At 47.2% G+C, this 11253-nt stretch overlaps 1 protein-coding gene across 1 annotated transcript in view; it reads right to left on the reverse strand.

Annotated features, from left to right (window-relative positions):
- Positions 1 to 4657, reverse strand: part of ANKH (ANKH inorganic pyrophosphate transport regulator) — a 104046-nt gene extending 99389 nt beyond the window's left edge. Inside the window, exon 1 of the mRNA XM_084223205.1 lies at positions 4269 to 4657. Coding sequence (XP_084079331.1) covers positions 4269 to 4364 — 96 coding nt within the window. The 5' untranslated portion in view covers positions 4365 to 4657. The remainder of the gene's footprint in view (positions 1 to 4268) is intronic.
- Between the last annotated feature and the right edge of the window lie 6596 nt (positions 4658 to 11253).

Consider the following 11253-nt stretch of genomic DNA (forward strand, 5'->3'; position numbering starts at 1 on the left):
GAATCCAAAACATTTAGCATTTCCTTTATGGCTCGTCTGTTGGATCTCAAACACTCCAGCATGGGCAATGCATGGCAAGTTCTCTGCAGGGACCAGAGCACCTGAGTGCCCTTCGGAGAAAGAGGCAGCAGGGCTGTGCTTGCTCAGTTTTAGTTTCCAAGGGCCCACAAGCCACTGAACACCACAGATGCATCCATAAGTTATGTTGGCAGGCTGAACTGCCCGGCCAACAGCTACTGACAGCGACACAAACTAATGATCCACGGGCTGGCTACATGATAGCTACAAAGTTTAAAAAAAACCCAAACAAAAAACCTGTACTTCCCATTGATAATTAAGGGACCACTGCAAACAGACCTTGAGATCAAAACACTGCTCTCTGCCTGGCCTTTGCCACCCCATGAGCATCAGGGAGAGTTCCCAGCCACGCTTGCAAGCTGTCTTTAGTGCTGCCTAGGGTTGAGTCCGTGCTTCTGACAAAGTTAGTGAATTCATGCACACCTCAGCTTTCTCCTCTGTAAAAATGCTGATGCAAATGCACATTTATGTTACAAGTCAGGCCACCAGAATATATGTCAGCAGCTCTGGAACTGTGTTAAAAGGAAAACTGATGTGGGTGGTGATGGATTTTTGAGCCCACGGAGTAGCAGCGCTGTTATTTGCTGGTTGAGTTGTTTGAGGTTGTGTTGCTCTCCATCACACAGGAGGCATTTATTTATTTATTTCTAAGCAAGTACATCCAACATTTTTCAAGGAAGCCAGAACTTTTAATGCAAACTTTGTTTGCCAATGACTAAGCTTTAATGACAACAGTAATTATTGTGAATCTCAGGGTAAGATGTTGAGAGTTGAAAGCTCCTCTCAATGGCAAAAAAAAAGACTATCTCTCTTCTGGTGATAGTAAACTCTTGGGATGAAAATGCAGTGTTGTGTATATTTGTGAGAGCATTCATATAACTGGAGAAAAAAATATATATAGATGTGTGCACATGGACACACACGTTACTGACACAGAGAGACACAGATTTGAGTGGAGAAGGAACATTTAGCCAAAATATTTGGAGCCATGTAGCACTGTCAATAAACTGGAAATGGGTTGCAGAAGGAAATCAAGAAAGTAAGTTAGAAATGGTTTATCTCTCTAATCTTCTGGTAATTTACCTGGTCATGCATCAGGACTCTACTTTTTTAAGTAGAGAAAAAAAAAAATCTGGTATTTGTCTGAGAGATTTTATGAGGTGAATAATGAGGTCAGCTCCCTAGATTGGAGTAACTCTGTAATATAGTCTTGTCTTAAGGCATTGTTGGATTAGAGTCCAGGGTCAACAGGAGGCTCTTCACTGGCTGTAGCGGTTCTGAAAGTGACTTCAGGAGCTGAGCTTATTAGTTCTTAAGCACTGTGCCAGCAGTTTTTACTTCCTGTAAACTAAACTGACTTGCCATGCCAAGCATCTTATATGGGGCAATGGTGACAGCCTTAACCTATGTTCTGCAAACAATCTTTAGCCTTACTGTAAATTTCCCTTAACCTAGCAAGAAACCTAGAGGCAGCTGCATACCAGGGATCTGGTAATTTTCTAGTGATGTTTGCTATAGACTACAACTACTCAACACCCAGATATGCCTCTCAAGGTAAGAGGGAAAAAAAAATGTGATTCTCTTTGTTTCCCACTTTTCAATCTGAGGTATCTAATGGTATAAGGTTTTGCTAAGAAGGCTCTGCTTTGAATGCTCTACTTCCAAATACTCTCCTCACGTGAAGGAGCAAGGTATGAATATCATATATCAAAAGGGTTTTTGACTTACAGCATTTCTTATGCATATCTTTTTCCCTGGCCAGGCAAGGTCCATTCTCTCCCTAATTTTTTTACAGTCATCTTTTACTTCTGACCTGCAGTTCTCCTGTCCCTTTTACAGTATTGTCCAGAGCAAGTAATATTCCTTCATGCAATTTTTCCTTCCCTAATCATTCTTAGAAATCTGTGTTATCTGCAGGATACATTCAAAGGAGGAGGTACTGCAGCCTTTGCAGAGCTAACTGTTGGCACACCCATTCTTCTATGTTGCTTCCATTCATCCCTCATGTTAAAATGATTGCATTTTTTGAAAATGTAAAGCAGAAAGGTGACTGGCTCAGCAAGTCAATGTACTTTCAGTCTCTTAAGTCCAACAGTAATGTCATACAAGTGCAAAAAGTAACTTCATGTATTACGTAGAGGAAAATAAAATCACTGTCCTTTTGTCTGTGCGAGGAACCCTTCAGACATGGAGCAGCTTTGCCCCTGCTTCAGTTTCCTGATTTCCATGTAGGTAAGGCTGCTAAAAAACCATCTTTCTGGTTTCTGCTCCCGAAAGAAGCTAGAGTACTAGGAGGCTGGATTTCTCCCTTTTCAATTAAATATCTCCCCAGGCAGCCATCTGAGACAAGGGATAAACCAAACTCTCCTGAAAATCCAATCCTATGACTTGGCTTTCAAACAAAACACATTTTCTAAGATATTTTTGTCCCTAACACTGTCAAAGTTGTTAAAGTGTTTACATGTATCATTCACAGATTAACATCTCTCCTGTGTCACTGGTACCCAGTCAGACAGAAGGACCGTCGCTTATAAAATCACTTGCAAATTTTGAAATCCTGGTTCAGAGCACACTGAAGTCATGGGGATGTTTTTTTATAGGCTGACATTTACCTTGAATTGAGCTGACCTTGTATGAAGCAAACCGTATGAATGCACCTGTCATACTCAGTTTGCTGAGTGCACTGCTTTCAACTTAACTTCTACTATATGATATTAACATGGCATAGTTATTAGCATTTAAATCTCCTTTTCCTTTGTCATTTCTAAATTTAGATTTCCCTCCCCCCCCCCCCCGTGTGTGTTTTAAAGAAGACTGACTTAGTAGTAAAGAACATAGCTGTTAGACAAGGATGGAATTGTATTTTTTAGTATTGCAGTTTATTTAAAGGACTAGGAATCAAAATGTGATTGACACAGCCATGACAAACATATGATTAATGTTAGCTATTTTTTCCCACTGTAGTATTTTTCCTTTCACTTTCTTCTTTACAAATGCTTGAAAGTGCCCACTAATTTTCTGATATCTTTGTTCAAGAAGCACGGAAGCAAGTGTCTATTCTTCTTAGCCAAACTGAGCTACTTTGGACAAGGATAAAGCTATTTGGGATGCAATACTTAGTGTGGCTGCCCAGCTTAACATTTTAAAATAAGTAGTAGCGTATGCCATCCTACTAAAAATGTAATGACAGGTCCCATATAATGCAGCCTAACACAAGAAAGGGCCTGGATTGTCATAAATACCAAAACGTGAGAGCAGATATTCCCCACGCCCCAGTGCAGGGGCAAACGAGCACTAGCTTGGGCAGGGGAGTGGGTACGTCAAGCCCTGAACATGTTCTCGGTGCGAACGCAGCAAGCGGGGATTGGGAGGACGAAATGGGGTGGCGGCATGTCAGGGAGATAGGCTGACAGCGGCTTCGGGTACACCGGGCTATCTTGTCGGTGCCCATGCCAGGGGACAGCCTTAGGTCACCAACACCGCTACAGAACTGCAGCAGTGCTGAGGCGCACAGAACACCGGCGGGGGCAGGGGTGCAGCCGGAGGCTCACCTGCCCGGAGGGGCGCGGAGCGGCTCCCCGCGGGATGCCGCGCTCCTCCCGCGATGCCGCGGCGGGGGCTCTCGAAGGCGGGGGCCGAACCGCTGCGGCAGCGGCGGCTCCGAGGGGCGGGGGGGCCGCGGCTCCCCTCCGGCAGCGGGCGGCGGCAGCCGGGCCGCCCGCCCCGAGCCCCGCTCCAGCCGCCGCCGAGCCGCGCTGCACTGCGCTAGGGGCTGCTGCACCTGAGCGGCCGTGTCAGCGCGGGGATAAACCACCGCCAGCCCCCGGCCAATGCATTATGTAATTTCAGATTATATAATCCAGAAATGCGAGGGGGAAAAATTCCTCAAAACAGCCCAAACCCTGCCATCCTTCCCCGGGCATCTCCTGGGGGTGGGGGCAGCCCGTGGTCTCGGGCGGCCGCCGGGGCAGGGACGCCGGCACCGGCCGCCCGCTGCCCCCGCCGGCGCAGGGGCCGCAGTCCCCGCCCGGCGCGATGAGCCGGGGCAGGACGGCTCGGCTCGGCACGGCTCGGCTCGGCTCTCCGTCCTTTCCCTTCCCGGCGGAGGCACCGACCGCGCCAGCCTGGCGCTGCGGGAGGGCGGGCGGGAGGGAGGGAGAGGGTCGCTCCCCGGAGAGGCACTGCCTTACCTGCTCCCCGAAGTCGATGGCGATGTTGGTGATGCCGAGAGGGACCAGGAACCGGATCAGGGGCCAGTAGTTAGTGAGCGCTGGAAATTTCACCATAGTCCCAGCTGCGCGGTGACCCGCGGCGCATCTGCCGCGGCAGGAGACGGCGCGGGAGGACGGCGGGGGGAAGGATGAAAGGGCACCGGAGGAGGGTGCGTGCGTGTCCCTGTGCGTGTGTGCGGGCGGGGAGGGGGTGGGGGGGAGATAAGGGAGAGGGAGAGGAGCAGCAGAGCCCCCTAAAAATAAAGACCCGGGGAGCGGGCGGGGGGCCGGTCCGGTCCCTCCCTGCCCGGCGCGGCGCTGGCTGGGCGGCGGGGCGCGCTGTGCTGCCGCCTTAGCAGGAGACCCGAGAGATCAAGTCCATCCCCGCCGCCCTCCTCCCACACAACAATGATCCGCCGCCGCTGCCGCCGCCGCCGCCGCTGCCGGAAAAAAAAAGAGGAGGGACACCGCCGCCAGCCACTCGTGCGGGCAGCGCTGCCATCCTCGGGGCGCGGGGGCCAGGGGAAGGGCCGGGCCGGGCCCCCCCCCCGCCTGACGCTCGCCGGCGGCGGGGCGACGGCCGCGGCGCCGCGCAGGAAAACACCGCCCTCCTTCTCCTCCTCCTCCTCCTCCTCCTCCTCCTCCTCCTCCTCCCCCCCGCCGCCGCTGCGGGGATGGCGCAGGCCGCGGTGCGGTGCGGCGCGGCCGCGGGCGGCGGTGCCCGTGCGGGGCCGGCGGCGGTGCGGGGCCGTGCGGGGCCGGCGGCGGGGCCCGGCCGCGGGGCGCCGCTCCGGGCTGCGCGGGCCGGCGGAGCACGTGGGTTTGACACACGCTCGCAGACGGGCGGCGGCGGCGGCGGCGGCGGGGGAAAGAGCGGCACCGAGCGGCTCCTCCCGACGCCGGAGCGGCCGCGCTGCGCCCCCCGTCCGCCGCCGTGGCGGGGCCGGGCCGCGCTCGGCACCTGTCGGCACCTCTTGCCCCCGCCGGGTCCCGATGGGCGCCCTGGGCTTCTTCCCCCCATCCGCACGCCCGCCGCCCTCCTGGTGCAGCCGGGGGCACGGGAAGGCGTTCCCCGGCTGTGGGCTTCGGGCCTCGGGCAGGGGCACTCGTACAGCTGCAGGAAGGGTGGGAGTCCTGAACGAGGCGTCAGCCAGGGTGTCTGACCCACAGCTCTTCTGGTCAAAACCCTGAAATCAATTAACCTTTAACGTTTGACAGTGTAGCATCTTCATCTTTCAAGATCTGTGCCCGAGCTCTGGGCAAGGGAATATGCTTGTGGCCCAAGGGAGCTTGCAGGAGAGCCCTTGCTGGCTGGGGCGCTGGCTGCCTTCTGAGCCCAGGGCCGTGGCAAACCGCGAGGTTTTGCCAGTCTGAAGGTGGGAGAAAGATGAGAAGGCAACCCCCTTCTGAGCAACTTGTAGAAGTTTCAAAATTGCAGGATGATTTCAAGGTTTCATTGTAATTGAGTTTTGCTGGGTCATCTAGGTTTATGGTGTTATCTTCACCTTGCCCCCTTCAAGGAGAGTTGGCAAATATTTTGGGAAGGTGGAACCCTATGAGGAGTCAGATACCTGTATGTGATCCTCAGAGGACCAGTGGCCAGCAGAGGAGTGCTGCAAAGCTTCCCTCTCCCAAAGACAACTGTATTAAAATGTTCCCGTGACCAAGTACCATTCCAAATATTTGGAGAGTCAACAGGAGGGGAGCTCTGAAAAATCTCTGGTAGGCAAATGACAAGCTTTGGGGTGGGGCTGGAGAAAAGGAGTTCTTGATTCTTGACGTGTTTTGGCAAAGTCAGCACCAGTTGTGCTGGAAGTTTTTTCCCTCCTACAGCTGGAGTTTGTCTCACCTATCAGCCCTTGAGCTGGAGCAGCCATCATTGTGAGACACAGAAGGGCAAACTCAAATGCTTCCAGGAGAGCAAACCTGCCTTTATCCTGTAGATCACTTACAATGGTGTCCGAGAGTGAAGCAGAGAAAAACAGGAGAGGACTGAACTAAGAAGAGGGAAGCAGAAGTTTTTTGTGATTGCCTAAGAGTGTCTTTGGGTTAACAGCACAAGTCTTCATCATCCTAAGGGAGAGCTAATCATCTCCAGATGGACCAGTGGTTCATCCATCGGACATCTTTGACCCGTGTCCAGTGAGAGGGAACATTTGTCCTCCAGCCAACCTGACTGAAGCTGGACTTGAAGGAGAAACTCTGAGAGATGCAGAGGCCTTACACCATCTGCCTTGTTTTACTTGTTTGGCCTTACACCATCTGCCTTGTTTTACTTGTTTGCTTGCACCGAGCTGAATTGCCTGCCAATTTAGGCATAGCTTTTATGTACACTTAGATGTAAGTTGCAGGTCCTTTTCTTTGAAGCAGGCCTTGTGCCTTTTGAACTCAAGGTTGGATATATATTGAAGCATTAATTCAATATTACATTCCTTCTCCCTGAGAATGTGTATGGTTTTAGATAACTGTATTGCCAGTAACTAATTTCTTCCTGTCAGGACTAGATTTTATTGTCATTGAGCTCATTCTTCCCTGCCATGGGTCTGAGAACAACTTGTAGATGAAACTATGGAAGAATATTTTTTAAAACTTGCTATTTTAAAATGCTTTCTTTGCAAAGTGTGCCTCTTGTTTCAATTTAGAGAAATTCTTTATTTAAGGGAAAGAAACCTTTAGTACTGTTTTTGAGTCAGAGAAAAGTAAAAGGGAATCCCCAAAGCCACTTGTAAATATATGATTTTAACTTGCCATTTGAAAATTCCAGATGAGCTGATGTTTGAGAACTACCTCCTCTAATTCCTGGCAAAAACAAGCCACCCCAAAATTAAAGCTTTTTGAATCAAAACATTTGGACACTGTGTGTCTCACAGTGCAAACTGTAAAGAATACATAGTGATTATTTGTCCCCAAGTCATGTTCAGTCCTGGAAATACTGAGAAACCCAGGTAGTTTAATGTAGTATAAGAGAAGTATATCCATTTGGGGTTTTTTTCATGTGTTCATAAGGTAATTGATACTTTTTAATTCCACCAGATAATGAATCATGCCCCTTACATCTTTAATTCATTTCCATCTGATTGGTCACTTGAGGGCCGTGGTTAACTTTTTATCTTCCTGCTGCTCAAAGCAGTATAATTTAATTTTAAGAGTAGTTTTACATTTTACCTCCTCACATGTACTGGAATGTCCTGGGCTAGTGTTAACCTAACTTATGCTTTCTTGAGTTCCATATTTTAAAATCATTAGACCAATTAAATAAACTGTTAGACAATGTTTATGTTTGTCTCTCTGCTTCCCATTCATGTCTTTTTTTTGTGGGCAGACTGTAGTTTTTGTGTGCTTCTCTTTCAGCCCAGGTCATATTTGCTCCTTGATTTCATTACAGAAACAAAATTGTGTTTGCAACCAAAGAACAAGGATGGTTTCTCACATCTTGAAGTCAGTAGTTTGCTCAGCTGATGAGCTGAGGAAATAGGTCATTTTAGCTGTATTGGGCAAAAGCAGTGATTAGTAATCATTTCCTTTCTAACATATTTTCTGTTACACTACATTTCTTACTCATATACCAAACACTGTCTGTTTGTTTAATGGAATAAAAAAGACAGAGAGGACAGCAGGAAATAATTAGGCATAATCTCACTGCTTTTTACAGAAAAATCATCTGGTCTGGGAGTATCTCAAATGGAGCCATCTCACTGGAGAAGTCCGTATGAATAGAGTACAGTGCTGCAATGTGTTACAGTGTAGAAATGATGAAAGGTATCACAAAACTCCCTTGTGCCTGGTAATGAAATGTAATTGCTGCTTAAGCAATGGGGGCAAAGCCCAAAGGTGTCCCCAAGTAGCAAAATGAATCAGAGCAGTACTTTTACTCACACAGTCAGAAATCCAGCGTGCAGATCAGCACATGGGCTTTAATGTGTTAGGAACCCAGTGCTGTCCTGAGCTTAAAGGACAGCAAATATATGGTGGGAATCTTGAAAGGACCCTGCTGTGGTATTGCCTTACTTCAGAACCATGCCTCTTTTTCCTTGTTGAGGCTACTGCTAATTACCTGCTAGAGAAAACAGGGCTTGGGTTTGTTTTTTGAATCACTGTGCTTGGGCTTTCCATCTCTTGTTGGCTGTTTAGCTGTCATCCCTTCCTTTTGGAGCTACTGGGTCTCTTTCAAACCTTTTCTTCTACATAAGATTTTTTTTCTTATGATCTGGTGATTTAAAATCACTCATTGTATAATAAACTCAAACCAGCAAGTAACAAAATTTGTCAGCCAGTCATCCCATAAGAGGACAGATGAGCTGGATTTCCTACCCTAAAGAATGGCCAATGACTCTGGTCCCTGAATGGCCTTGGGCTCAGAGAGAGCAAATGGTGATTGTTTTTTCCTCTCTGTTATCTGGTAAAGTGGAAGGACATCTCTGCAGTCATACTCTGCTTCTGTCTTGAGTTATTCCTCCCCCAGCAACAGCTGCCCCTTGCACATTTAACTTTAAAGTTGGAACTGAGTCTGATGCACATTTCCAGCTCTTTACACTACAGTAGTTAAAACAATAAGATATTTAAAATTTCAAATTCATGTCATATCAAAATGTCAAACTATGACTGAATGTTATTGAAGGAATGCTCAGAATGTGAGTTGTACAGAAAATTGAAAAATACTCTTTCCCATTTAGTGTTGAGGAATAAAAACAAATAAATTCTACACACTAATTTTTCTGGGGGTCTGACCAGACACACAGTTGTAAGGATCCAACTGAAGATCCCCTTCTTTCTGTGGACCTAATTTCTGCAGAAAGCCTGTTTCTAGTATCTCTTTCTGCAAAGGACAGGACAAAGGAGAGCTAGAGGCACAACACTTTCACTTACCCAGGGGTCAGCAAAGCCTGAATCACTACAATCACTGGGAGCTGTGCAGAATACCTTTACCTCAAAGGGTTAATGGAACTCTCCTTATCACTCCTTGTGCATCAGCCTTAGGATCAAGGGGCACTAGGTTCTTGGGTTGTGTGCCTGACCATGGCTTCTAGGCTGTTGCAGTTCAGACTGGAAAGACTACAGAAATGCTGCAGGAAAAGAATATTAATGTAGTGTTTTATTCTGTGAATTGGCAGGGTTGAACTGAAAGATCAGAAAACAGCCAAAGGAATTGGGTATATCAGTCAGTCTGACTGATACAGTTCTGATTTAGCTGCATCCCTGTGTGATGAATAAAAATGGTCTTTACAACTAACCTGTGCCACTTCCCTGAGACCAGTCTACTCTGGAGGCAGCTGGCTTGTCAGGTTAGATGATAAGGATGGTGCCCCTGCAGGAAACCCATGTCTTTCTTTTTTGGCTGGCACAAGCGCCCTGGCGGCAGCTTCGGGCAAAATTGTTTCCCATCTGATGAAGCAGAAGAAATTTCCTATTAATTCTTGGTAGACCAGGACAAAAATGATGTTGGGTTTCAGTGGCACAAGGAGACCTGGGTTTCTCAGATGTGCCTGACTTATTTTTCAGATGAGACTCAAAGTGCTGTCTCTGGTCACCTGCAGTGGGGGATTCATCCAGGACGTGCCTTCTGCCACGGGGCACCCGTGAGTGTTGGCTCTGTGCCCCCATCTTTACAACGCTGTCTGTTCCATGGCTCACTCAGGATCATGGCCTGGGGTGATCCCAGAGCATGCATCACTTGTGGCACTGGCCTTATTAGTGTTCTTTGTTCTCTGGGCTTGTGTTCTGAGCCCAAAACTGTATGATGCAGCCTGGGGCACGTGACTCTGCAGCAGCTCTGACGCAAGAGAGCTGGTGGGAGCAGCTGGGCTCGAGCTGCTGCTGGGGATGCTCAGGGATGCCCAGCTGGAGCCCTGCTCACTAAGGAAATGATCCTGTGCTGTTTCTTGGCTGATTAATCCAAACAGCTCCTTCCTCAGTTTTGGATGGCATTAATGTAAATATGACATTGCAGAAGTTAAAGGTATCTGTCTCCCAAGGGCTTGTAGCGTGGTATCTGGGATTCTGAGGGACCAGAATGCTTATAAATTTTGCATTCTACAGAGAGAATTGCATCCCTCACATCAGGCTGAGGCTCCAGCTTCATGATCAGAGGGAGAGAAACTTTCTCCTTGTCAAAGCAAATGTGCACAAATGTTGCAATTTCTCCACATGGAAGAAATTAAATCCTTTATCTTAAATCTTAGTGCGTTTTGTGTAGGTTTTTACCTTGCCTAATTTCTAAATTACAGTTTATTTAATGCTTATAACTTGGGCATTCAAACATTTTGAAAAAAATGCAAGTAATAATTTAAAATATTTTCCAGAACTTATTTCTAGTTGATAAATTAAAATGTATTTATGTGGATTTGCCTGGAATTCAGAACCCACTTTTAAATTTAGATTTGGCATCTTTGCTTTTAGCATTAGGATGTACTTTTTGCAGCCTGTTTGATTCCCACTAAAAGTCTACGTGTAATTTCCCTTGCTATGCTGTATATGAAATTTAATAACACACAATGCCACAAACAGCATACTGTTGCAAAGGTCAACCTTTTTGGCTTTGTGTTTTATTAAAACAGTAATCAATACTGGACTTGAGCTGTTTAGAGATTATTGATGCAGTTGAATGCCATTTAACTAAAACTTATGGGGGGAGATGGTGATTTTGCATTTTAAACTCTTGTATTCAATTTTCTTTTGTGTAGAGCTCGGTTGTTAGATTCATTGTTGAGAATATGTTTAAACATTTTAGAAATATGCACTTATAAACTTGCCATATTTCACCCTCTCCAGTTTTATTTAGAAGGGCCTCCGTCCATCCTGAATATGTGTCTTGCCATACAAACCTGTAGCAAACTAATGTGATAGCAATGTGTTTGTGAGAGTGCAGTAATATGCAAATGCATAAGCATTATTTATTAGTGCTTCACGGGCTGAAAATGCTGTGGTATATGCATGCCTCAAGCCAGTGTCTCCTGAGCATTAATTT

This window comes from Fringilla coelebs (genome assembly GCF_963513975.1).
Source record: "Fringilla coelebs genome assembly, chromosome: 1".
In the NCBI taxonomy this organism is placed as follows: domain Eukaryota; kingdom Metazoa; phylum Chordata; class Aves; order Passeriformes; family Fringillidae; genus Fringilla; species Fringilla coelebs.